A 27,575-nucleotide genomic window follows, 5' to 3' on the forward strand; every position below is an offset into this window, starting at 1 on the left:
ACAGCAAACCAGTATTGTTATGAGGGAATACCAGCAGCAACCAGACCATATCTGAGCAGGAACAAAACTCATTATAACTTTATAAACATTTAATTTATTTTACAGACTATTATTTTATATTAGTCAGTCCTCTTTTTTTCTGCAGGTTATATTGATACGCCAGTAGGGGGAAACAAGTGAGTCTTTATGAGTGAATCAATGAATCATTCATTCAACTGATTCATTCACAAACACTGATTCATTCATAAACAAAACACCGCTATTGTGTGTTGCTCGGTGTTTTTTTTTTTTAAACCATTTTCGTTGGCGAGCAAAAACAGGCGAAAAAAGGTGCAATATTACTCAATATTAACTACATACATATTTAACGGCTGTATATTCAGCGCTCTTTGCTAGTCTGATATTGCTTAAATATTTAATGTAAACGGTAAATTACATTTAGGCCTACATTTAAATAGTTAACATAATCAGTATATTATTTGGCCAAGTGTGATATAGCTTAAAGAACAAGCTATAAAATGATTTGCGACTTTCCTTCCAAAGAGTCTCCAGACATGAAGTGCTCATCCCGGGAGATTCCTCCTCTTGGGCTGTTGTGCTCGATCACACGCTGAAGACTTATGAATCCTAACATTTTATTTTTCCCAGCCTGCTTCCCAAGTCCCAAGAGATTCCAGGTTAAAAGGCTGTACTAGTTTATCTCAAGAGATTTCTAGAGTACTTTAGTGTAGTATTTTTCTGAACTGAGCTCAACATATACGTAGATATCACATATATACAAATCTAGGAACAGTGTCAAACCAAACGCAGACAAAAATACTGTAATGGATTTAAAAAAATATCAATGGTGGCTTTACTTCAAGCACATCTGATTCAGATTGAATCGTTTGCAGGCCGACTGCTGTTTTACTCATTCATTCATCAGGCGCTCAAAAACTGCTGTCACTCCTGATAGATTTTACACAAAAACAAATAATCCAGCTCGAGTTATTGCAAACAAAAGCTTGTTGTGTGCTGACACAAAAGGATGTTAAATGAATTCCTCATCTGAAAATGCAGTATTCACGCCCATCCTCCTAATGAATTCTGATTATGACTCCTAGGCTAGACTCCATGTCTGCCGGTGGAGCTTTTGGATCTTCTTATCAACAATAGCAATTTGTTCCCCAGACATACAGTATTTGTGCTGCAGTAACTACTTATATCTGCTCTATATGCCTCAATTGGCATACTGTGGGAGTGCAGTGAGTGAATCAGTGTGTAGATGTGTGTATATATATATATATATATATATATATATATATACAGTATAAAAACATGATAACCTTTGGCATACATTTAGCTTTTATTGAGCTAAGCAAACAGGATGATTGGTCTAATCTTTGACATAAAGCTTGTAGAGGGCTTCATATCCCATCTAAAGTTGTGGAAAATACCTGTTAATGAAGCTTTAATGTTTACACACTGATAACATTTTTTTTTTTCCTGAAAAGCAGTGTTGGGTATAACTGGAATCTGAGCTTATGACTGCTTAAGCTTATGTTGTCATGGAGAAGCTGCTGTTTGTGTCTCAACGGCTGTTATTCTGGCCAGAGTTACTGGATTGTGTATGAGCAATGGTGTTATAAAACAGTGGTTCTCAACCAGGGGCCTGGGGCCCACTAGGGGGCCTCAGCAAACTTCCAAGGGGGGGGGGGGAAGTCATGTGAACTAATAAAACTGTAAAATGCCATTGGGAATTTTTTATAATGAATAGTCATTCAAAAAATTGGGGATCAGGAAGATTTTTAAAAGGTTTTTAAAAGAAGTCTTTTATGCTCACCATGGCTACATTTATTTGAACAATAATACAGCAAAAACAGTAATATTGTGAAATTGTGGAAAAACTGTTTTCTATTTTAATATATTTTAGTATGTTATTTATTATTCCTGTGATGCAAAGCTGAATTTTTAGCATCAATACTCCAGTCTTCAATGTCACATGATCCTTCAGAAATCATTCTAATATGCTGATTTGATGCTCAAAACAGTTTAATATTTTTATGGAAACTTAATATTTTTGTGGAAACCGTGATAGCCTACATTTTTCAGGATTCGTTGATGAATAGAATGTTCAGCATTTAATTGATTTTTTTTTTCTTTTGTGAAGGCATATAGGTCTATCTATATAGAAATTGACTTTCATTTAATAATTTGTTAATAATTCCATTTAGAAATTTCCTCTAATTTAATAATGTGTTCTTTTAGACATCAACTAACTATATCATGAAAAAAAAAAAACAAAAAAAAAAAAAAAAAAAACTATATCATGATGAAGAAAGCACCAATCCTGTCTTTGTATGTGAATCATGACCACTCATCACAACAGAACCTGACTTTTTTTTAGCAGAGATAATTGAGAACACGAGTAAAACAATCAGATTGTTGTTGTTTTTTGGATCATCTCACATCCAGCAGCATAGAAGTTGCACTCAAGGTTCATGCAGTTAGAATACATGGACAAAATTGCAATAGACATTTAAATTAATGAAGTTTGCTATCATATTGGTCCTTCAAGACTCATTTCTTATGTCATAACTTTTTTCCCAAGTTAATACCGAAATAGCCACAACTGTGTTGTTCTGTTACTGTTATGTTTAAAGTCATGGGAAAAAGACTATAGATCTGCTTCACACTCAGCTATGTCCCAGAGAAGGACTTCAAAGTATCAAAGAACCTGTCTGTCTGTGTACTAACTCCATGGAGACAAATCAGACTGGTTTGCTTCATAAAAAGAACCCTTTCTCTTCTCCTTTCAAGGGGGTGTGAGAGAGAGAGAGAGATTGAGAGGCAGAAAAAGAGAGTGAGTAGAGAGTGAATAATGTAACCGGGTAATATGGTGCTGTTTATGTAATGCAGATTCTAGGCCAGGAGGGGAGTTCATCCATAGTTCAGTGGTGGCACAGCAGGATAAAATTCTGATCAAATTGAGTCTTGTCTGCCAATTATATTCAGTACTTTAGAACTCTTCAGCATTCCTCATAAACCAGGGCTTTGTCTCTAGGTATGGCTGTAGTCAACAACATTTAACTGTCTTTTATTTCCCTAATGTGTGAACAGACACGTTCATTATTGCAGGCTGAAAGCGTAGTGAGCAGTTTAGCACTTCACATCTTAAGACCGACATGTTCATTACCGTGATATTTGGTGGTAAGTGCAGGATTTATATGCAGCATTCATATATATTTCATTAATACATAGTTGTTGTTTTTTTCCATATTTTTGAAAGAAGTCTCATGTTCACCTAGGCTGCATTTATTTAATCAAAAATACAGGAAAACAGGAATATTATGAAATATTATTACAATTTAAAATAATTGTTTTCTATTTTAAATATATTTTTGCCTGCGATGGTAAGGCAGAATTTTCTTCAATGTCACATGATCCTTCAGAAATCACTGATTTGGCACTTAAGGAACATTTCTTTTTGTTATCAATGTTGAAAACAGTTGTGCTGCTTAACATTTTTGGAAACCATGTTACATTTTTCTTTACAGATTCTTTATTAATCAATAGAAAGCATTTATTTGAAATAGAAATCACTTGTAACATTACAAATGTCTTTACTGTCACTTTTGGTCAATTTAATGCATCCTTGCTATATATTATAGTTTGAATGTTTTCAAATATATATTTCTTACAGAGGGAAGAGAAGAGATACTGAACCTAAATTGCAAGATTATAAACTTCATCCACTGTATAAAAGAAAAATGCAATCTGGATCCCCAAGGTAAATCAAAGTACACTTAAGCTCAGGTCAAACATGGTTTGACAGGGAAGATGAATTCAGTTACTTAAAGGTTTAGTGTAAGAACAATTTCAAAGCTTAAATTAGATTCTTACATGTTTTGAAGTATATATAATTTGTGTTTGCCTGTGTAAAACCCTTTACCATGATGCTAGGCGGTTGCTAAGGTATTCCTAGTGGTTTTTAAAGGGTTAGTTTACCTAAAAATGAAAATAATGTCATTTATTACTCACCCTCATGTCGTTCTACACTCGTAAGACCTTCGTTCATCTTCGGAACACAAATTAAGATATTGTTGATGAAATCCGATGGCTCAGTGAGGCCTCTATTGAGAGCAAAGCCATTCAAACTCTCAATGTCCATAAAGGTACTAAAAACATATTTGAAACAGTTCATGTGAGTTCAGTGGTTCTACCTTAATATTAGAAAGTGACAAGAATACTTTTTGTGCGCCAAAGAAACAAAATAATGACTTTTCAACAATATCTATATGGGCCGATTTCAAAACACTGCTTCATGAAGCTTCTGAGCTTAATGAATCTTTTGTTTCGAATTAGTGATTCGGATCTCCTATCAAATGGCTAAACTGCTGAAATCAAGTGACTTTGGTGCTCCGATTCACTGATTTGATTTGTAAAGCTCTGAAGCAGTGTTTTGAAATCGGCCCATATAGATATTGTTGAAAAGTCTTTATTTTACACTGAGCCATCGGATTTCATTAACAATATCTTAATTTGTGTTTGGAAGATGAACGAAGGTCCTACGGCTGTAGAACGACATGAGGGTGAGTAATAAATGACATTATTTTCATTTTTGGGTGAACTAACCCTTTAAGGCTAATTTGCACTGCACTGACAGACTCCATCCAGTGGCAACAGACACTTTGTTGGGTTCTGTCAGATCAGTGTGTTATCCCTGTTGCCGTTTGTCAGGTCATGGGATGCCTGAGAAGTGAAGTACTGTAGTCTGGTGATTGTCAGCGTTAGTTCTCATCTGTTGATACAGTGTTAGTTGGCCTTTAGATATGCAGTTTCTAGTGTGTTCTGATTGGTTGCTTTCTGGCCTAAAAAAAACAAAACAAGTGAAGTTTTATTCGGGTTTGGGGTTTTTCAACTCCAAGTAACACTAAAAATCAGAAACTCGCTCATAAAGCTTACTAACTGTTGATTTGAAGATAAACAGACTCATCAGTGTAGGAGATCTAAAAAAGAACTGTTCTCTGTAGAGACTGTGGACTTGATGGACAGGACAGGAGAGCTGGTGAACTTGGCAGAGAGAGCGCAGAGCACAGACCTCGTCAGCAGTTTGCTGAAGGAGAGAGAGAGCTATATTCCATTACGTGTGTCAAGTGAGTTTTCCCTTACCCACTTCAAGTACATCAGATACCAAAACAACTGTGAGAAAAGTCAGTAAAAACACTGTATGTTCTCTTGCACAGGAGGTGAAGGCAGTGAAGGTCTTAAGTATTCTGCAGTGTATGACTTTGGCACAAGTTACCCTGAGCTAGCAGGCAATGCTTCTATTTTTTATTCATCTAATTTAGTATAACGGTGTATGGAGAATTTAATATCAAGAAAAACACTAACTGCTTCCTCTTTCCTTTGTGTTGTTCCAACAAAATCGACATGTTTACTAATCACAGCAGTTTTCACAACGTGTTGAAATATTGTTACTGTTAACACTGTTAACATGTCTTTATTTTGTAGTTGTTGGCTCTCTGTGCAATGTAATCTTTCTTTCTGCTAAATTTAGAGATTCTGAGAAAACTGTCAAATCCTTCAAAGGAGAGGGACAGAAAGGGTGGAGCATCTAAAAGGGGAGGAGTCAGTCAAAATCGCATCAAAGCTGCTATCAACTTTAAGAAAGCCATCACAACACCTCGGAACTGAAACAGTGTTCTTTTACACTGTTGTCAAAATTTTACTTAACAAATTCATTGTGTTACTCTTCTGTAATATAATTTCTAACAATATATAAAGAATACATTTTGTTCATGTATATTCAAAATTGTTCAAATATTTGGAGTCAGTAAGTTTTTTTTTTTTTTTATAAGAAATTATAAGTCAATAAGAAATTATTACTTTTATTTAGCAAAATTGATCAAAAGTGACAGAAGGACATTTATAATGTTACAAAAGATTTCTATTCCAAATAAATGCTGTTCTATTCATCAAAGAATCCTGAAAAAATGTCTCACCGATTCCATAAAAATATTAAGCAGCACAACTGTTTTCAACATTGATAATAATAAAAAATAATTCTCGAACATCAAATCAGCATATCAGAGTGATTTCTGATGGATCATGTGACGCTGAAGACTGAAGCAATGGCTGCTGAAAATTTCAAATGTGGGTATCTGCAGGTCAGAAAAATGGGCGTGCCAAAAGGTCTTTACATTTGGTTGCGAAAGCTGCCTGTTAGGGTGTGGGGTAGGGTTAGGGGTTAGTTTCAGCACTGTGTACCTTTCGGCACGCCCATATACGACCCGCAGCTATCCTGGTCTCGAAAATTCAGCTTTGCCATCACAGGAATAAAGTACATAATTAAGTTATCTTATAAAATTATAAATACATTAAATGTATACATTGAAATATATGACTTATATATATTTATAAATATATGTCATATATTTCAATGTATACATTACATTTAATGTATTTGTAATTTTATAAGATAACTTAATTCAATACAAAGATTTGCCCATTCTGTAATACAACAGAAAGAGTTTAGGTTAAATTTTATGAATGTAAGGAAAAGTCTTAAACTTTAAAGGGTTAGTTCACCCCAAAATGAAATTTCTGTCATTAAGGACTCACCCTCATGTCGTTCCATACCCGTATGTCCTTCGTTCATCTTCGGAACACAAATTAAGATATTTTTGATGACAGAATGCTGTCAGATTTCCTTCCATTGACTGCCTTTGGTAACTACCACTTTGATGCTTCAAAAACATCATAAAGAGATCAGAAAACTAATCCATAAGAATCGAGCATTTTAGTCCAAATTTTCTGAATAGAATCGATCACTTGTTGATGAAAGGTTAAGGTAAGGTTACCTTAGCAAGTTTGAGCTTCCGGAAGAGGTTTGCTCTTGTACATTATTCAATTTAGGTTGAGCTGCTGCTTATGTTCTCTGATGAATGTTTACATGCGAGTAAAAGCCTAAATTAAATCTTTTCATCATAACAAGCGATCGATTCTCTTCAGAAAAATTTGACTAAACCGTTCAATTCATATGGATTAGTTTTCCGATCACTTTATGAACTTTTTGAAGCGTCACAGTGGCAGTTACAAGGGCAGTCAATGGAAGGAAATCTGACAGCATTCTATCATCAAAAAGATCTTCATTTGTCCTCCGAAGATGAACGAAAGTCTTATGGCTGTGGAACGACACAAGGGTGAGTAATTCATGACAGAATTTTCATTTTGGGGTGAACTAACCCTTTAAAAAAAGCCCTTTAACCGGTCACCATTTCTTTTTTAGCATTGTTTTGTTCATTTTAAATGTTCATGTGACAAATTATTATTATTTATTTTTTTTATGTGTAGGCCTACCATTTCCACGTAATCTCTTAATGTAATAATTTTAAATATATAGTTTTAACGAATTAGGGCTATAGCATGTCAGCACAGCTGCAGAAATTGCTTGAAAGTAATAACGCCTACAGGGTCTTGTGATCTATGGTTGTTATTCATGACATCCCAGATAGCACACATACATCTGCAAGATGTCTGTTAAAGATCACTTCATCTGGAAAACATCTGCTGTTTACAAACATCTGATAGACATCTTTTAGATGTCAGTTTTACATACATTCTAAATCATAAACATCTTAAAGACATCTTCTAAACGTCTATTTGACATCTGACAGGAAACGTCCAATAGACGTATTCCAGATGAGCAAACATTCTAAAAAATACATCTTCCAGACGTAAACACACACCTCAAATAGACATCTCCAAGATGTACGTGTGCTATCAGGGATGTACTCGTCAGTCTGGTTTAGCGCCGCGAGCCAAAGCGCGAAGGCAGATTTGAATTTAGCAGGTGATGATAGACCGCACTAAACTGTGTGATCGTATCAAATGTAAAAGAAATATTATTTTTTGTCTGTTGGAAGCTGCATTCAATCCATTTGGCTCAAAAATCTGAGGGTGCACGTGCCCTCGGTTTGAATGGGCATGACGCCTCTGACCTGGACCCTCTGTCGTGAACCGATTGCATAAGAAATGGACATGGGCTAGTTAAACAGTAATGCAAAGCGAGGTGAATTCACTCTCTCTGCAAACTGAGCACGAGGACGACAGCTCAAAATGTCTGGAAATGACTTTGAATCGCTAGAGAAGATTTTGGAGGCACATGTACCTGAGGCAGAACTCAGAGACGTCAGGAGACTGCTGTTCGGAAAAGAGCTGAAGTAAGTCACAAACGCACTTTCACTACTAAACGCAGACTACAAGTCCCAGAATTCGGTTGACGTGCGATGACGGCTGACTTTAATTTTATATACCTACTGTATAATGAAACTAGTCTAGGCTACATCTGATAAACCAGTTCAAATACTTAGAGCATGTGTCCAAATGTAAGTTAATGCCAAAGAGCGAAAGCTAAAAGTATGTTGTTGTTTTTCTAGTTTCGTTGGCTCGTAACTAGATTTCATACAGTAAAGGTTGAAACTGAGTAAATGATTTATAGTGGACTTTGGCCACAAAAAAAGCGTCTCAGGGCTTGACGATGACGCCATCGATTTGAATTTGAGGTAAACTCTGACATGCTCTGATTTTATTTGACTATATCGCTCTCATAGATGTAGTGAAACTATGTTTAACGTTTTCACTGGTTTCATTTTCGCATTATTTTAAACAACAACAACAAAACATTATGCACACTTGCAAAACATGACATAGCCTAATAATGTTGAACATTAGGCCTACACATTGTTTGTTCCAGCTAACAAATTAGTATTTTTTCGTATTGTGTAATTGAGAAACGTTTAGGTTTTTGCTCATTAATTAAAAGAATGTTTCTCCAAAAACTTGGAAAATTTGATACTTAACAAATAAGAGAAATACAGTTTAAAATCTACATTACACCATAATTGTTTGGTGGCTCTCTGCACATTCTCCATACTTTGGTCCCTCATTTTCATTCGTACTGAAAAGAAAAACATCTTTTGAAGGAAGAGAAGGAACACAGTTCAAAATGCATTATGCATTTACTGACCATTACAATCATATCTGCTCTTCCCTTTTTCTTTGAATTTTCATAATGTGTAGCAGTTAATCAGCCTTGTAATAAATGCATTTCAGGAAGCTCAGCCTTCCCCAGAGTGCAATAGAAGCTGCGGAGGAGCACGATTTTGATCTGAAGGGTTATGTGTTTGAGGCTTCTCCAGAACAGCTCAGACCACCCAGAACTGTCCGCGTGGGACTCATTCAGAACAAGATAGTACTTCCCACTGATGCTCCTGTGCTTGAACAGGTGAGAGAATGAAGTACGCACTTCATATAAAGGCCAGGTGGCACATTTTGGCTTTGGCAGGCCCCTGCCAAAATCAATTACATGCTACAACAAATTACATGCTACAACAAATTTAATCTATTTATCATTATAAATTTAAATTTGTCACACCCCAAGTTTTGTATTCTCATTCTGCTTTCACAGATCACAGCTCTGCACAAGCGTGTGGGGGAGATAGTAGAGGTGGCGGCCATGTGTGGGGTCAATATTGTATGCTTCCAGGAAGCCTGGAGTGAGTACACAAACACACACACACACACACACACACACACACACACACACACACACACACACACACACACACACAGACAACTACTTCCCTTTCTGCTAAAATTGTTGGAATGTATTTTACTTTTTTTTTTTTTTTTTTTAAATAAATCAGCTCTGAAGTAATTTCAAAAATATGCTGAAACACATTCATAGTTGACAAAAAAAAAATATTTTTTAAAACTTCATTTTAGGTTTGAATGTATATTATTTATATTTAAATGTATATATTTCAGTGTGTGTGTGTGTATATATATATATATATATGTATGTATATATATATATATATATATATATATATATATATATATATGCATACAGTCAAAGCAAAAATTATTCAGACATTTTTTATATTTTTTATATATTTTTACTAGTGGGTGCAGGACACTACAGTTCATTTATGTAAGTGAGGATAGCAAAATAAAGTAAACTGTGACATATTATACCCACAAATTCTTCATACAGTGGACTACCAGTAAAACTGATAAAAATTTGGAACCAAAAATTATTCAGACACTTTGACCTGACCATGTTTTGCTGAAGTGTTATCTGACATAATTCTGAAAAAAATTATTTTTTTCTGACACAGTTTAACTCCGAGATCTTGTCATATTTTATTACCATTTTTTTTTAAAACTATAGTGAATAAACTGTAAACAGAATAAATTTTGGTTTGACTGCATATATATATGTTTAATCTTAAATAATTAAGAATCATTATTAATTTTTCATCTTTTTGCAGTTCAATTCAATAGTCCTTTGGTGTGATTATACAATTTTTTAAAAAATACAAAAATTCCATGTAGTCTCTCAATCAGTATGCAAGATAATAAAATCTACATGTATGGTAGTTATAAATTAATTTAAAACTATTTTACAAATAATTTTAGATAAAATATAGCATGTCACACTGCAGGACACTGTTCGACACATGACCAACTGCCCATGTTCAGTCAGAAATATAAAATTTTTTTATTCCATTGCTATCTATAAACCATTTCCTGTTGTCCTCAAGGCAATTACTGGGCTTATTTATGAACAGATCGTATAGGATCGGAAGGCTTCTTGACCTTCAGTGATGTAACATGCCTGTGAAGACATCAGCAGAATCTGGTTTACATCAGCAGAGCGCAGCAGGGCCGTAGTGACGAAGTTTAAGCTGCGCTCACAGTTTGTCTGTTTGTGTTGGCCGGGTGTGTTGTAGGGATGCATGCTGATGAAAGGGAGTCTCATGCTCCAATTATAAACTTTCTAGGCATTCCAAAGGTCATTCAGTCCCTTTGGGTCCTAATAGGTCCCGTTGCCCAGGTTTGAACCCCCTTAACCACCACCCCATGTAAACCTTTGACCCCTGGGCTCTGATTTCCTGTTTCCATGCAAATCTATGAAGTATGTTTGCTTTGTTAGTAGTCATTTAAAAATGCCATGTAAACAATGATCATTTCATCCCGCTCTAAACAAAACAACAACTGCTAATGAAAAACAGGACCATAAACTTGTCCACTGTACTTCTCATCCTCCCTCTTTGTAAGAAAAACAAAATTTTATTGGACACCAAGGAGAGTCAATTCCGACAGATTAAACTCTCATAAATAAAAATCAGTTCTCGTAATAATGAAATCTTCTAGGGAAAAAAATAAGCATAATTTTCTCTCCTGTCTCCTCTCCACCCATAGCAATGCCTTTTGCGTTTTGCACACGAGAGAGGGATCCCTGGACAGAATTTGCCGAATCGGCAGAGGACGGGCTTACCACACGCTTTTGTATTCAGGTAAGAATTGAATAAATGGATGTCTTCATGTAAAAAGTTACACTCATCTTGATCTTTAGCTATACAGTCAAATTTAACCTCAGTCCCCAAACTGATTATTTGTTCACTCCTCAAACTCAAGATGAGGCTGTATTTCTATAAGCATGGACTGAATCCTTTTATCCCCTTGTGCCAACTGCGAAGGGAGTTAGTTTTATATGGGGCATTTTTTTTTTTTTACTGGTATGGTGCTGTGCAGCTGCATTGAGGCTGGTGATTTGTTAATGGAAGTAGCAGGAGGTTAAACCCAGAGAGGGGACGGGGACGTACTGACCACAGCAAGAGCCACAGACGATGAGCACTGCCGCACGTAACTGTGGAATCTTCTGACACTGAACTCTGAGGAATGACGTAGCCTTTGACTGTTTACAGAGGAACCGCATCTATCCATTCGCAAATATGTCCTAAGATGACATTTTTAGCACCCTTCAGTGCTGTGTTATTACTAGTATTTTTTTTTTTTTTGGTCTTTTTGTACACTTACCTGTTAATATTGTTCAATTGCATTTTTTCATCATGCAGATGCTTCAAGATCACTAGAGATTATGGCAAAAATTGAGAAGATTTTTGTCCAGGTTTATGAATTTATTCAAAAATACATTAAAAATACAGTTTGTTCATAAAATCTCTTCTACGATGAGAATGTTTTTAATTTCTAAATTTAAAAAATAAAATGAATTGAATTAATATTAAATAAACAATATTGAAACTCTTTAACAGTATGGGGAGTATGTTTTTAATTTCTCTATTAAAATTCTTTTTATTTATTTCAGCATTAAAAAGTCAGAGTAATACAACTGTTCTAAAATCATAATGAAGAAAAAAAGCCTCATTAAAATAATGAAATTCTTAAAAAAAGAAAAGAAAATTATATTATATTATATTATAGTAATATTTAATTTTTATACTAAAATATTAAAATATTTTAATGTTTTCTTAATATTTTCTTAATATTCACCCAAATCAAAGTCATGTGGTGCGACCAGCATGCAGAAACATGTAAAATAAAAATAAATAAAACAAGAAATTGTTTTATAGAGATCACAATCAGTCTCTTAAAATATAAGATAATTTGACATTTTTAGGATAAGACAAAGTGATTTCATGTGGGAAAATGTCATGTAGTGCGATCACTCTGCTAATGCTAAAACTATTTGTGCTTGATTTTCATTTTGTAGCTGGCCAAAAAATACAACATGGTGTTGGTGTCTCCCATTTTGGAGAGAGATGAGATCCACGGTGGAACTTTGTGGAACACGGCAGTGGTGGTGTCCAATAATGGCAATGTTCTGGGCAAATCACGGAAGAATCACATTCCCCGCGTGGGAGACTTCAACGAGGTCGGTGTCACCCTCTGCATAACAGTCAAACAACTGTCAGTGTGACACAACACAGCTACAGTGACACTCTATAATTAGATCAATAGAGTGTCATCACCTATTCACATTAAGCTAACGTGAGTTAATTAGGCTGTAAATTAAATATTAATACAGTGCGGTCCAAAAGACCATTAGTGAAAATGCTTCTTTTATATTTTTAGAATTTATTTAAATAAAAAAAAAACTACAAATTATATTGTTATTGTATTAAAATATATTATAGTAAAAGGAAAATATCAGAAGATATATTTGTTTTAATGACAGCGGCATGCATGAATTCCACAAGTTTGTGTAAAATCTGAAGATCATGTTCTCCAGCATTCTTGAGAATGATCCAAAGAACATCTTGAGATTCAATAGAAATAAAATCTGATCATCTGTACAAAGATGTCACAAAATTACTTATTTAATTCGTAACCTATAAATAGTGAAGAATCTCTTATTTATTTTATGTTGTAACATTTCATTATTTATAATTTTTGGAGTCCTATGCTCTTTTTATTTCCAGTTTTAAGTGGTTAAAAAAATCCCAGATTTTCAGACCTTTACTGTACATACAGTTATCAGTATTTTGTGCTGCTGCATGGGTACTGTATGTCTAAATCATATTGGATAACTGAAAAGTTGTTCAGTACAGCCACTATAGAAATTCTTCTTTTCATAGATTTGTTCCAGCATGTTGGGTGTCATTTTTCACCTCCAGGTTAAATGAGTTTGTGTGCGTGTGTATCTGCACTACATGATCTGTGGCACTTTAAGTGGTTGAGAGTGGTTGATTTCTCCCCTGCTGTGCTGTTTATCAGTTGTTCTATGTTGTTCCTTTGATCTGTTCCACACTGATAATGCTCAATACAGGAAATGTGCTCACTCTCTTTTCCTGGAACACAACTGTACCTGTAGGAACCAGATGGCAGAGACAGCTCTATTCTATTGTTTTCAGTAAATTAAGGAGAATTTTGATGGCACTCTGGTCAACATTAGATATGTTTTAAAAGGTTTACACGTAAACTCTTCTAGGAAGTCCTGCTTAAGCCTGCATGGATTTTCATGCTGCATCATCTGCATTAATTTACACTAGCATCACAAACGGTGGCTACAATCCAAAATACAACATACAGCATGTTTTTTTGTTTGTTTGTTTTTTGTAATCTATAGTCTTTTCAGAAGTGGTTTGCACAGATATCACATGCACTGACAATTACTGTTAACACATAAGATTATCTTTCATGCTATCTTTACATAGTTGCTGAATCTTAGACATGTCCTAACACATGCCGTCAATGGCATGTAGTTTAAAAAAATGTGTGCTTTATTTTGTGATAATCTATAGCTGCCTTTCCACTATTTCTGACATTCTCATACGATTGCTGAATTTGTCCCCCTAGTGGCAGTCACACAGAACTTTTTTGCAAAGCAGCCATTATCCTCTGCTTAGTCATCCTGGTAAAATGAATAAATAGTGACTTTATGAATATATACACATAAGACCAGCCATATGTCTGAAAGAAAAGCAGTAGATTTTCTAGGACTGATCAGCCTAAATAATTATAAAAGTTATTTCTGACATGTCATAACCACATATTTTAAGGAATAATGTTTAAAGATTAATGTGTAGTAGAAAAATAGACACAGCTGACGCTGGTAGGTTACATGACAATGACAACATGACGAATGTAGTTGTCCAGATTATATACCTGTAGCTACACGTGTACATATACAACATACTTTTTTTAATGGTTGCAAAGTAATTACTTGTTCAAAAGAACTACCTTCTCAGAGAGTATGTGATTTCAGACGCAGCCAATCACTTTCATTACTGAAAAAAAATCAGTGTGTTTAAAAGGATCAGCTCAGTAAATGATTCAATGACTCACTCATAAAACAGTCACTTTATTGCCACCTACCGGCTTAAAAAGTCACTGAAAAATCTACATTCATGACATGGCTTATCTTCATCTCTGCCTAGCAACATTTACACATTTCTAAAGGCTAAAAATAAAAATACGATTTAAGACCTCAAATGAAACAAATTCAGGATACAGTGTTACATCCAAACTACTGTGGTTGGCCTTGCTCATATTCTTTGACTGTGTTCTTGTTAGCATTGTTCAATTTATGGCAACATAAATTCAGAATGCCAGTAGTGTTATAGTGTTGTATCCCAAGTTTGTTTTGTTCTTTTATTGAATATTGCAGTATTTATTATAAATAATTTATCTGTGCACATCCTTATTTTTTTAAATTCATGTGCCCTTATAATCTTTAATCAAAATAGCTTCCCCTGCCTCTTGCAACATCTCTTCTCTGATGACGTTTACTGGTGCGAGGGCAGGACAACCTGTCACTCACATGACATCACAGAAATTGCAAACCACAATGATCCAACCATCAAATCAATTCCCGATTGACAAACTGAAATCCCTACATTTTTTCTTGTTCGGGAAGCCGTTTCACTCAGATGTACAGTACATCACACAGGGAAGAAAAGACAATCGCAACTTCAGTTTCATGCCGATTTTAATGCACCAAAGAGTTAAAGAAATATAAATGAGTGATACTAATGTATGAAATGTTGCTTTTCTGCATGATACTGATGTTGCATTTCCATCTACTAAACTGACTCTTTTTCATTCTTCCTCTAGTCAACATATTACATGGAAGGCAACACCGGCCACTCTGTATTCCAGACACAGTTTGGAAAGATCGCTGTTAACATCTGTTACGGCCGACACCACCCACTCAACTGGTTAATGTACAGCTTACATGGGGCTGAGATCATCTTTAACCCCTCGGCCACAGTTGGATCGCTCAGGTACCATGTTGTACCGCTGTCTTCTCATGGGAATGACACAGAGCCTGTATTCCCTCATGCTGATGCAGGTTTTGTGTTACAGTGAACCAATGTGGTCGATTGAAGCCAGAAATGCAGCCATAGCAAACCACTGCTTCACCTGTGCCATCAACCGTGTGGGAACGGTATGTGCCACCTGTTGTCCAATAACTGTGCCAAAAAATTGTTAAAATTTACATAAAGACCCAGTAGATGCTCTTGAGTCTAAAATATACACAGAGATTGCCAGAAAATGTCCTGTTTGCCCTAACTATGTGCTGTTTATACTGTGATAATATCACAGCCACAACTGAAGTAAACTATATATATTCTAATATGATTAGATAAGCACATGCTAATAATTTAAACAGGATTATAAGCCAAACTGCAAATAATGTTACATAGATGAAAAAACAAGTTGAGCGGTGCCCTTTTTTTCCTGTGGCTCTGTGGAGTCTGGTCTCTGTTAGTGGTTATAATGTCTTAGAGGGATGACTTTTATTCTCAGAGTTAGATACAGTAAACCAATTATCTTTAAATTGGTTTAAATGGGAGTTATTTGGACAGTCTGTTATGCAGCGTCTCACATGTGAAAGTGTTCAGATATGTGTTTTCTGCTGCCCTCTACTGATGATTTCTGCACAGATGTGACCTGAGCCTTTGAGTCTTGATATAGATCTCTCTTTTCCAGGAGAATTTCAAGAATGAGTTCACATCTGGAGATGGAAAGAAAGGTATCCATTTAGTTTGAGCATGTGCATGTGTCTGCGTATGTAGGCGAGTTTCTTTTATTGTGTGTATTTTTTGCTTAAACCCTTGCTTGTGAGTTTACACAAAGGAAAAAATCCTGGAATCCTGAAAAAAATCATGTTTCACAGAAAAGGTTTAAGCCTAGTGCCAGATTAAAATGCATGTTTGAGCTGTTTTAACTGAAAGCAACTTGCACTGACATATTTTAAAATATGTTTGTTTTGTCACAAGATACACACACCGGTAATGTTTTTTTCCAAGGCATGTTTATAAAAGTTACTTAAATGGATAGTTCACCCAGAAATTAAAATGATCTCATTATTTACTTGCCCTCAAGCCATCCTAGGTGTAATAGACTATCTTCTTTCAGACAAACACAATCAGAGATATATTTAAAAATATCCTGGCTCTTCCAAATTTTATAATGGTAGTGAAAGGGGGGCGTGTTTTGAAGCCCCCAAAAAATGCAAATAAAGGCCTTCTGACGTGAAGCGATGGGTTTTTGTAAGAAAAATATCCATATTTAAAACTTTATTAACTATAATAACTAGCTTCCAGCAGACGGCCATACGCATCGATTTGCGGTGGAAGAGTAACCTCTGACCTGACGCACGACGCAATGACGAACGCGGAAGCTCAGAGGATAGAGCAAAACAAAACACCGGTCACGAATTGGTAACACTTTACAATAAGGTTCATTAGTTAAACATTAGTTAATGTATTAACTAACATAAACTAACCATGAGCAATACATTTGTTACTGTATTTACTAATCTTCGTTAACGTTAATTAATGAAAATACAGTTGTTCATTGTTTGTTCATGTTACTTCACAGTGCATTAACTAATTTTAACAAGTTTTTAATAATGTATTAGTAAACGTTGAAATTAACATTAACAAAGATTAATTAATGCTGTATAAGTGTTATTTACTTAAAATTATTTACTTATTGTAAAGTGTTACCCACGAATTAGAAGTCTAAAACGAGAAATTTTGAAGAGAAATGTCGGAGGGTTTCGATATAAGAGACGAGGAGCTTGAGTTTGTTGCACAGCCCTATTTGTTTGAACCACGAGAGGCGTCTAAGCTTACAATACTCCTACATCCTGCGTCATACATCGCATCAGAGGATTTCTCATTTGGCTCAAGTCAACTTGTGCAGTATGCGTATGGTCGTCTGGCGGAAGCTAGTTATTATAGTTAATAAAGTTTTAAATATGGATATTTTTCTTACAAAAACCCATTGCTTCACATCAGAAGGCCTTTATTAACCCCCTGGAGCTGTATGGATTATATTTATGATGGATGGATGCATTTTTGGGGGCTTCAAAACACGCCCCCCATTCCCTACCATTATAAAACTTGGAAGAGCCAGGATATTTTTAAATATCTCTGGGAAATTTTTCATTATTTGGTGAACTATGCCTTTAAATATCCTAATTGAACAAGGCCTTTCCTGGTTTAATCTAAGCCCTGTCTGTGAAACCAGGCCTAAAAGTTTTATATTGTAATCATTTTTCACAATATCACTGTTTCTGTTTTTGATTAAATAAATGCAGCCGTGGTGAGCATAAAAGACATCTTTCAAAAGCATTACTGACCCCAAAATTTTGAACGGTAGTGTATTCCTTGTCTTCCATTGGTCAAACAATTTAATTTACAAATAGCTTACTTGTAGTTATCTTTGCATAATAAGATGCATATTTTATCTTCCAGAAAATTAAACATTTCACTTTTAATGAACCTAAAATCTGTGTAATGAAGACATTTAGTGAGATCAAGTGCATTTCTCATAAGTCACTCATAGATGGCACTCTTAGCCTAGTAATTCAATTTGGCTCAAAACCTAAAGATCATTACTGCCAGTATACAAATGTGAGTACAGCTGGCTCTTTTCCCATAGCTTAGTGTCGCTATGAGTCAGCATATAAAGGATCTGCATATCTGTCTGTCAATCTAGCATCTCTGTCGGTGATGGGCTGAGGACAAGGGACCTTGTTCAAAGGTGTCGTGTTCCTAAAGCTCTGGTCTGTCAGTCTCTGTTCTCACTTTCAGCCCTCATTACTGTTGCATAAGCCTTCAACCTGAACACAAAATCCCCCTCCGCTGTTTTACATGCATGTACAGCCTCCATGTAACATGACCAGGGTCACACAGACATATGCCACAAACATATACAAGGGGAAGTTTTCCATGAATAGGGTACAAAATAAAGCCTAAAACTATTTAATAATAAACTATTTTTTCTTTCCCAACATGATCAGTGAAACGAGATGCTTAACCTTCAGAAAATGTCAGCCTCGGGGGATGAAACTAGATATTGTATGAGCGGTTTCATTTTCCATTCATTTTCTCTGAGATTTGCATGTTTTGCAACCCTGTTAGCAAAATTTGGGACACGAGTAAATGCAGTTTTAACTGATGTGTAGCTGAGTTAATAAACAAATAAACAGAAAAATTGTTAGACAAAAAAAAAAAAAAAAAAAAAAATTGGGTAATTTAGGATCAAATGTTGATTTGTATGTAATTAATAAACACTTCCATTCATAAGTTTGAGGCAGCAAGGACACATTAAACTGATCAAAAGTGACAAAGACATTTATAATATTGCAAAAGATTTCTATTTCAATTAAATGCTGGTTTTTTTTTTTTTTTTTTTTTTTTAAATACTAAAAAAAAATGATCGGTTTCCACAAAAATATTTAGGTACATATTTTCAACATTGATAATAAGAAATGTTTCTTGAGCAGCAAATCAGCATATTAGAATGATTTCTGCAGGATCACGTGACACTGAAGACTGGAGTAATGATGCTGAAAAATCAGCTTTTCCATCACAGGAATAAATTACATTTATAAAATATATTAAAATAGAAAACTGTTATTTTAAATTGTAATATTTCGCAATATTACTGTTTTTACTGTGTTTTTGTTCAAATGAATGTAGCCTTGGTGAGCATAACAGATCACCAAGACAAATCACTACAAAAAAAAACATTACTGAATCCAAGCTTTTGAATGGTGCTGTGCGTTTATTATATGATTTCCGATTTGCCTCACCCATAGCGCACCATGACTTTGGCTACTTTTATGGCTCCAGCTATGTAGCTGCACCTGACGGCAGCAGATCCCCAGGATTATCCAGAACCCGTGACGGCCTCCTGGTGACAGAGCTGGACTTGAACCTAAATCGCCAAGTTGCAGACAAATGGAACTTCAAGGTGGGATAAAAATCACTACAGTACATGTTCAACAATACATTTCCCACAGAAAGATATCTTATCATCATCAGGAGGAGGTTTATTCCCTTTTGACAAAAGTCCTTCCAGGAATGTTCATGTCCTATAGATATTCGAACGAATATAGTAGCGTCTGTGTGGCATTCATACATGTGAATCTTTCCACAGATGACTGGGAGGTATGAAATGTACGCAGAGGAGCTGAAAAAAGCGGTCCAGCATGACTTCAAACCCAACATTGTTAAAGAGTGATCTTATGAGGAAGATGTGAGTGCCAAAAGCCCCTGAGAGGAACTGTGCTTTCTGCTGAAAGCCAAATGCTGCAGAAGAACCACATTATGTATTAGGGATATGTTCTTGTCTCTCTACTTGAATTTCACAAAATAACAACATAATTTATCAGTTTATTTTTAAGTTCAATAATGGAATGATGCATTTGATTAAAATACAAATCCAATTTTATTCATTTCCTAAATGCAACTATATATTTCATAAAAATAAAGTTTGCCATATCAACATTCCTTATGTTCTTTAAAAAAAGAAAAGCACAAGCTGATGTAATCGGATACCTGATGCAATGTCTTAAAAATCACAAAAATAACATTTTAACATGAATGATCAAAGATTAAATAACAGAATTATGGCTGGTGGAACACCATAGTGCAAGCATTTCATTCGTCTGCCATTTTGTCACGATTGAACCATCTGGACCACTGAGCAGGCGTAGTGTGTTTACAAGCAAACAGCAAAGCATTCACAACACTGTGTTCAGGCCATTTCAAACGGTGCATGACTCTATTCCACAAAACAACTGACGTAAACCTCTAAACGTAGTGTTCCTGTTCTCTCTGAGGAATTAACATAGTGGAATTACACCAACACGTTATAATAATGAGAATTTAACAACAAAATATTGTCATTTACACAGAAATGGTTCTAATACTGTACTAGTGCTATGAGTGAGTTTAAAATGTACTTTATGGACAAGGTTCACAGTTGAGAGTCACCCACAAAGCAGCCAAACTCTCTCTTGCTACTCTACATGAGGTTATGACAGACGTCCAGGTGATTTTGTTTTTGAGGAAACCCCCTGGAGTAAGTGAATCCACACGTATTGCACCTATGAAACATTTCTTTCCTGACAGTGGGATATAATTTAGCATACTGGATTTATCATATCTTACCTGAGTTTTTAAAAACAACCTCTTTCCTCTTTCACAATAATTAAAATCGTTCACTGTATACTCAATTAAGTGGCTTCCAAGAGGAAAAAATAAAATAAAAAAATCATCACAACCCCATGATTTTGCAAGGTTACCCTGATCACAAAATCTCTATCTTTACATGAATGAAAAACATTATGTACACTCCTTCTCTACCTCTTACAGTGGCAGAGACTATATAAATCAAATGTGCTAGATAAAAATATAAGTCCACATCACAATAATGATGAGTTACATATACATAGCATCTCCCTTTCCTTTCTGTGTGAATATTTCATTCTGTGGCCGATGTAGCACCATAGTAATGTTTTGTGCAACGCTATAGCTCTTATGAGGACCATAGCCAGAGGTGACACATACTACCTGCTATTGGCCATCAGCGCTGGTACCTGTTGGCAAAAAATGCTACCCAGCCAACCACAGTGGATGCTAAAGGTGTGTTAAATGCGTGTTCATTCAAAAGCGGTAAAGACTCAATCATCTTTGTAGATGAACAGAATGTCCTCGTCAGTTCCGTAGCTTCTTCTGGCCTCCTCAAAATTGCTAAAGCTAGTGCAGCACACACCTGTCAATCAAAGAGAGGGCCATACATGAGACACAGCTTTAATGTTCCTGTAAATAACCATAATAAATGAGGCGGATGGTTCTAAGATGCAAGTGGCCTCAAAAAAGTATTTGAAAACTTAAAAATGTATAAAGTGCATTAGATGATAGGTCGTTTGACAATCTGCAAGTATTTATATATATGAGCCAAAATATTATGACCAGTCACAGGTGAAGCAAATATAATTGTTCACCTCCTAACAACATATATTATATGGTATTATAGGGCCGCATATTATAGGGTTAGTTCACCCAAAAATTCTGTCATTAATTACTTACCCTCATGTCGTTCCACACCCATAAGACTTTTGTTGTTTATGTTCAGTGCTTCCAGGTTCTATGTCAGAATGCTGACTCATTATTGGCCAGCTCCTGCGTCAACATCACACGCATGCGTTGTGCTGCTCACGTGAAAAGCGTCGGCCAATACTGAGCTGGCATTCTTACGAAGAACCTGGAAGCGCTACGTTGTGTAGGAGAATGACACAAAAGAGAAGATATTGTTGAATAAAGTCGTTATTTTTGTTTTGTTTTTGCACACAAAAAGTATTCTCGTCGCTTCATAAAATTAAGGTTGAACCACTGCAGTTACGTCGACTATTTTAACGACGTCTTTAGTACCTTTCTGGACCTTGAAAGTGGTGGTTAAATTGCTGTCTATGGGGGATAAAAAAAAACTCTCGGATTTCATCAAAAAAATCTTAATTTGTGTTCTGAAGATGAACGAAGGTCTTACGGGAATGGAACGACATGAGGGTGAGTAATTAATAACAGAATTTTCATTTTTGGGTGAAATATCCCTTTAAGGTCTGGTTAGGTTAGATCAGGGGTTCTCAACCTTTTGCAAGCTGGGCCCCCCCAAAGCTGGTTCATTGAGGGGGGGGACTGGGGCCCCAACTCCAACCACCACACCCCATGCCCCCTACACCCCCCACCTATTGCTATAATTGGGAATTGGCACCAGACCTCTGATATTAATTTATGCTTTATTATTGTTATTATTACTAGGCCTTTTAGTAAGCATCATCTGCATTTTATACAGAAGTTTGCAGGTAAAGGAAAGCTTTAACTGTAGCCTATATTCTGACTAGTTTATTAGTTCATATTATATATATTATATATATATATATATATATATATATATATATTATATATATAAAACTAAATACGACCTCACGTTTTATACGTTTGCAGCCTCTGAAACTTCCGTCCGTCATAAAAATTAATTCGGATGGTTCGATTTACTGCATTTTTCGCATCCGTAGCAAATATTTTGAGGGGTGTTTTTGACAATTGAGAGCCACCAAATGACGAATATGAAAAAACAAATACGACAGTTTCGGACTCAGTCAGGGTGCAAGGACCTTAAACTTTTGAGGCTTGCGCAGCTTCTCGAGGAGAAATCAAACAAATGAACGCCGTTTTCTAAAGTCTATGAGCGCAGCACACACAAATAAACTAAATTAACATACTGCAGTTAAATTCCAAAATGTGGTGTTTTCATATTTATAACCTTTGAATACAGTTCAGCAACATACATCACACGACCTGACGACCAAGAGAGCTGACAACTGACCATCACCTCGCGATTGAAAATGTGACACTGATATGACAGTTCAACAAACAAGTTAATAATATTAAGTCACTTACATTTTAGACGAAATAATGACTGTTTTGGTCTATTTTAGCAGCGAAAATAGATCCGATGAATCCAAACAAAGATCACAACATAGCGCATCTCACAGACTCAATCGTGTTTTGAATGATTCAGTGTTTTGAACAAATCGTTTGAGTCAAAGATTCAATGACCCATTCACAAACATCTGTCTCATTCTTGATGAATCGGCCGTTTGAACGAATCGTGAATGAACGACTCAATGACTCGCTTAATAAAACCGCTTATCACCTCCATTTGCGCTCACTATCGACAAACCTCAAATTTGTTCAAAACTTTTTTTTTTTAATCAGTCCAAACACATTTTAATTTTATTCAGGAGTTATGTATATACAAAACTATAACTTTTTATGACAGTAGTTTAGTGATAAAAAAAAAAAGTGCAATTTTTTTTTTTTCAGGTTTTTTTCCCTCCCATCCTGTAGCCTACTCGCGCCCCCCCAGGGGTTGAGAACCACTGGGTTAGATGGTAAACAAACAATCAGTTCTCGTAATCAATGTGTTGGATGGAGGAGAAATGGGCAGGAATAAAGATCTGAGCAACTCTGAGAAGAGCCAAATTGTTATGGCAAGGTGACTAGGTCAGAGTATCTCTGAAACAGCAAGGCTTGTGGGTTGCTCCCAGTCAGCAGTGGTGAGAATTTACCAACAGTGGTCCGACAAACCACAAGCGACAGGGTGTTGGGTCTCTTTCAGCAGGATAGTTCACTCTGCCACACTACACACATTGTTCAGGAATGGTTTGAGGAACATAATGAAGAGTTCAATTTGGCCTCCAAATTACCCAGATCTCAATCCAACAGAGTATCTGTGGGATGTGCTGGACCAACAAGTTCGATCCACAGTGGCTCCACCTCGCAACCTACAGGACTTGAAGGATCTGCTGCTAACATCTTGGTCCAGATACTACAGGACACCTTCAGAACCAACAGCATATTAGGCAGGCTGTGTTGGCTCATTGGTATTATATATATATATATATATATATATATATATATACACACACACACACACACACACACACACAGTAGACCTTCTGTTGGCTCAGACCAGACGCCTCGTGCATCAGTGAGCCTTTGGTGCCCAACACCCTGTCACCGATTTGTGGTTTGTCCCTCTCAGACCACTTGGTAAATTCTCACCACTGCTGAATGGGAGCAACCCACAGGCCTTGCTGTTTCAGAGATATTCTGACCCAGTCGCCTCACCATAACAATTTGGCTCTTATCAGAGTCGTCTTGGTGCCAGATACCACAGAACATTTTATATGTATATATGTATATATGTATGTATATATATATATATATATATATATATATATAATGTTCTGTGGTATCTGGCACCAAGACAACACACAGAACATATATATATATATATATATATATACACACACACACACATACATGTGCTGTCCTTGAAAATGGTTTGATTTTTTGCTAATTCAATTGGTTTAAGTTTCAAAAGCAAAACTGGTGTTTACACTTATCCAAACTTCTCAATACGTACGGTCCGAGTAGGCGGGATTGTTGTAGAAGATGCTGCTGGTATTGCGGTTAAATCCACACACCACCACGAAATGGCCCTGGTAATCTGGCTTCCTGCAGAAGCACTTCTGACCCACAGGGAGGAAACAGCAGTATTTGACAGGCGTGGAGCACAGCTCACACACCAACACCACTGCGTTGACCAGCACGATGGCCACATGACCCTGCTCCAGGTGGCTCTGAATCTCCTGAACTGTAACAGAGCTACAAGAGACAGACGTGATCAGATTTCTTCATGCACTGCACAGGAGTTTCGGGTTAGTTTCAGCTGACATATACTTTGATAAAATCTTGTAATGAAATCTTGTAAATTTCAGATTCGATGGAACTGGAAATCTATATACACAATAAAAGGCTGAAATTTGATACTATTTTGTCTAAATGGAATTCAAATCAAATGTTTTCGATTAATTTTAAGCATTCCTGTAGTAGCTCCATCTGTAGAACTTAAACAACGCCATGGGGAATGGGTTTGATTCCCAGGTGAACGCATGAACGGAGAAAAAAATGCCTTCAATGCAATGTGAGTTGCTTTAGTAAAAATAAAAGAGGAAATGTTTATGATTAAATGCATAATTAAACACAATAACACCGATAGCAATAAATTAAAGTCTTCGATACGGTCCAATAACTGATATATTGTGCATGGCTATTTTTTTGACCAATGAATTGCCATGAGTTTTCCAGTCATGTTTGATTACAGCATAAACATTGTTTTATATTCATATAATAGAGATTGTATCAGCTGGATCAAATATTTTAAAGCTGAGCATAACTTGACAAACTAGAAATAATATAAATTTGTATTGTATATACTTTTTCAAGTCGTGAAAAAAAAAATTCCCTGATATTTCTAGGTTTTCCATGACGGTGGTAATCCTGTAAATCAATCACAAAGTGACAGGATGCTCCACAGAACAAAACAATCTGACAAATGTGGAAAAACCTCACCACTTCTTCACCAGGACTCCTTTGCTTTCAGCCTTCATAAAGAGTTCATTCACCCTGTCCTCCTCCGTTTCAAAATGCTTTTTGTAGAAAGACTGAAGCAGGAGAACACAGGAAATGGAAAAATGATTCAGATGCCAAGGTGTCAGTTATAACATCTGAGTCAAGACTGATCCTTTGACAAATTACAGCTCCTCAATCATAAAAACTAATGCTTTAACATTGTCTTTTTCTTGGAAAAATGAACTGAATCATCCATTATTTTCTGCACTGCATGTGACACAAAGCTTGAAATCTATCTATCCTCAGTGATCATGACTGTAACACACAACACTGACGACAGCTCATGTACCTGGTTCCTGAAGCCCTTGTCCACGCCGAGAGTCTGTGTGCAGAAGCAGTGTCTGACCCCCAGCTTACACATGAGATAAGCCAGGTCAATAGTCCACACACTCTCTCTGAACTCCAAGTCCAAACACGCTCTCTGAAATTCCTCCTCACTTACTGGATGTAAATACCTGCACACACAAAGAAGAGTTTAAGTATTTATCATTATTGTAATTGTTGCAGGATAATGCATCACTTAGGATTCATACTTACTCCAGGACCATTCTCGAACAGGCCAAACCACAATCCCAGTGGTACAGCTGCCGGATGACCGGTACATTTAGCATCACATCATCTGGCAGAACAAGGTCAGAAAAGAAGCTGGTAATGTCATTGTGCCACATTGAGCAGCTTTTAATCTTTTCACATCATCATAAGTCAGGTTGTATTGAGGACAAATTACTTTTGGTTGTGAACTGAATTATATCAAGCCACTCATTTTATTCATGTAAAACATAAACTATTTTTAAAAACAGGTAAATGAGAGTGAATAACAACTTAGAGTTAAACACAAGCAGCTTCAGGACAATACATGAACTGCTCATTTTAATTGAATATATCCGGGTTGTGTATTTCGTCCAGTATTGTATGTCAGAGAAGGATCATGATTGATTATAATGCTAGTTGGGTTAAACAGTTACCAGCCATCTAAGACGTTGCATTTGAATATCATTTAACACAAACTCACCGTTCATGATGCAGTATGTCTGTCTGTGTGTGTGTCTCTCTTTATCTCTGTTGTTGTTTTTCAGTGATGTTTAATATCAGGACTTGATTCATGAAGACTGTCCGCTAGCAGGGTTAGCCGGACAGCCGTTGCCCTCCTGTCCTCTAACGTTACATCAGACACGCTAAAATCTGTCCATCTTCAGCTCGGTGAAAGATGCTGAGAGGCTGTTGGTGAAAAGCGGTAAAACAGTTACAAACTCGACTTGTTTAACGCACGCCTTGCGGTCATTCCCAGGGATGAACGTTTCACTTCCTGTCAGTCCAAATACAAGTGAGCGTCGGCGCATTGAGAAAAGGGAGAACTGCGTCCTCTGCTGGAAAGACGAGAAATGACAGCAAGGCGCCACCTTCAAACTAAAATGTATTTATTTTATGCTTATGTGGCTTATATTTATACAATGGTGGAAATGGCCTATATTCACTAGGGGGACCCTAGTTGGGGACGTATTTCTATTTTATATTTTAAACATGCAGAAAATCCCACTATTTATGTATACAATTTGCATAGCGTTTGGAGGCTATTATGTTGATAAAAGATGGAAATCCTATTTTGAACAGTCCGCCATTGAAATTCACCCACAGAGAGAGAGAAGCATAGTAATAGAATTAATACATCTAATTACTTTTTTTTTTTTTTTTTCAAACCGAGTGAATACTATACAGGCTTATGTATGTACGTATGTATTTTTAGTCAACATCAATAAAAAGACGAACCAGAATATTTATAGAACTTTTAAACTTAATTGATTTATAATTATATTCTATTTTAAGGAACTTATAAGCATATCAAATTAAACAAAAGCTGAGTGAATACATGTATTTTAATCTTTGGATACCCCCTGAAAAGCTAAATTAAAGTTTGGTAGTAAGAAACGTTTGTTCCGT

The 27,575-nt window shown here is 36.0% G+C and overlaps 3 protein-coding genes across 3 annotated transcripts; 2 read left to right on the plus strand and 1 right to left on the minus strand.

Moving 5' to 3' along the window:
* Positions 1 to 1,692: 1,692 nt before the first annotated feature.
* LOC127517289 (uncharacterized protein C22orf15) lies at positions 1,693 to 6,589 on the plus strand. The gene is made up of 5 exons (XM_051902684.1): positions 1,693 to 3,189; positions 3,683 to 3,769; positions 5,013 to 5,135; positions 5,226 to 5,297; positions 5,540 to 6,589. Exons 1-5 carry the CDS (start codon positions 3,165 to 3,167, stop codon positions 5,674 to 5,676), a joined length of 444 nt encoding a protein of 147 aa, XP_051758644.1. The 5' UTR covers positions 1,693 to 3,164; the 3' UTR covers positions 5,677 to 6,589.
* A 1,328-nt stretch (positions 6,590 to 7,917) lies between these two features.
* Positions 7,918 to 20,097, plus strand: upb1 (ureidopropionase, beta). Its single transcript, XM_051902953.1, has 10 exons — positions 7,918 to 8,204; positions 9,097 to 9,268; positions 9,452 to 9,539; positions 11,251 to 11,345; positions 12,563 to 12,724; positions 15,406 to 15,575; positions 15,658 to 15,739; positions 16,285 to 16,327; positions 19,409 to 19,563; positions 19,750 to 20,097. The coding sequence occupies exons 1-10, from the start codon at positions 8,101 to 8,103 to the stop codon at positions 19,831 to 19,833; spliced, it is 1,155 nt and encodes a 384-aa protein (XP_051758913.1). The 5' UTR covers positions 7,918 to 8,100; the 3' UTR covers positions 19,834 to 20,097.
* On the minus strand, positions 20,017 to 27,026 carry gucd1 (guanylyl cyclase domain containing 1). The gene is made up of 6 exons (XM_051902954.1): positions 26,650 to 27,026; positions 26,175 to 26,256; positions 25,927 to 26,092; positions 25,578 to 25,669; positions 24,589 to 24,830; positions 20,017 to 21,369 (listed from the first exon to the last, which is right to left on the minus strand). Exons 1-6 carry the CDS (start codon positions 26,654 to 26,656, stop codon positions 21,278 to 21,280), a joined length of 681 nt encoding a protein of 226 aa, XP_051758914.1. The 5' UTR covers positions 26,657 to 27,026; the 3' UTR covers positions 20,017 to 21,277.
* Between the last annotated feature and the right edge of the window lie 549 nt (positions 27,027 to 27,575).

This window comes from Ctenopharyngodon idella, chromosome 8 (genome assembly GCF_019924925.1).
Source record: "Ctenopharyngodon idella isolate HZGC_01 chromosome 8, HZGC01, whole genome shotgun sequence".
Classification (NCBI taxonomy): domain Eukaryota; kingdom Metazoa; phylum Chordata; class Actinopteri; order Cypriniformes; family Xenocyprididae; genus Ctenopharyngodon; species Ctenopharyngodon idella.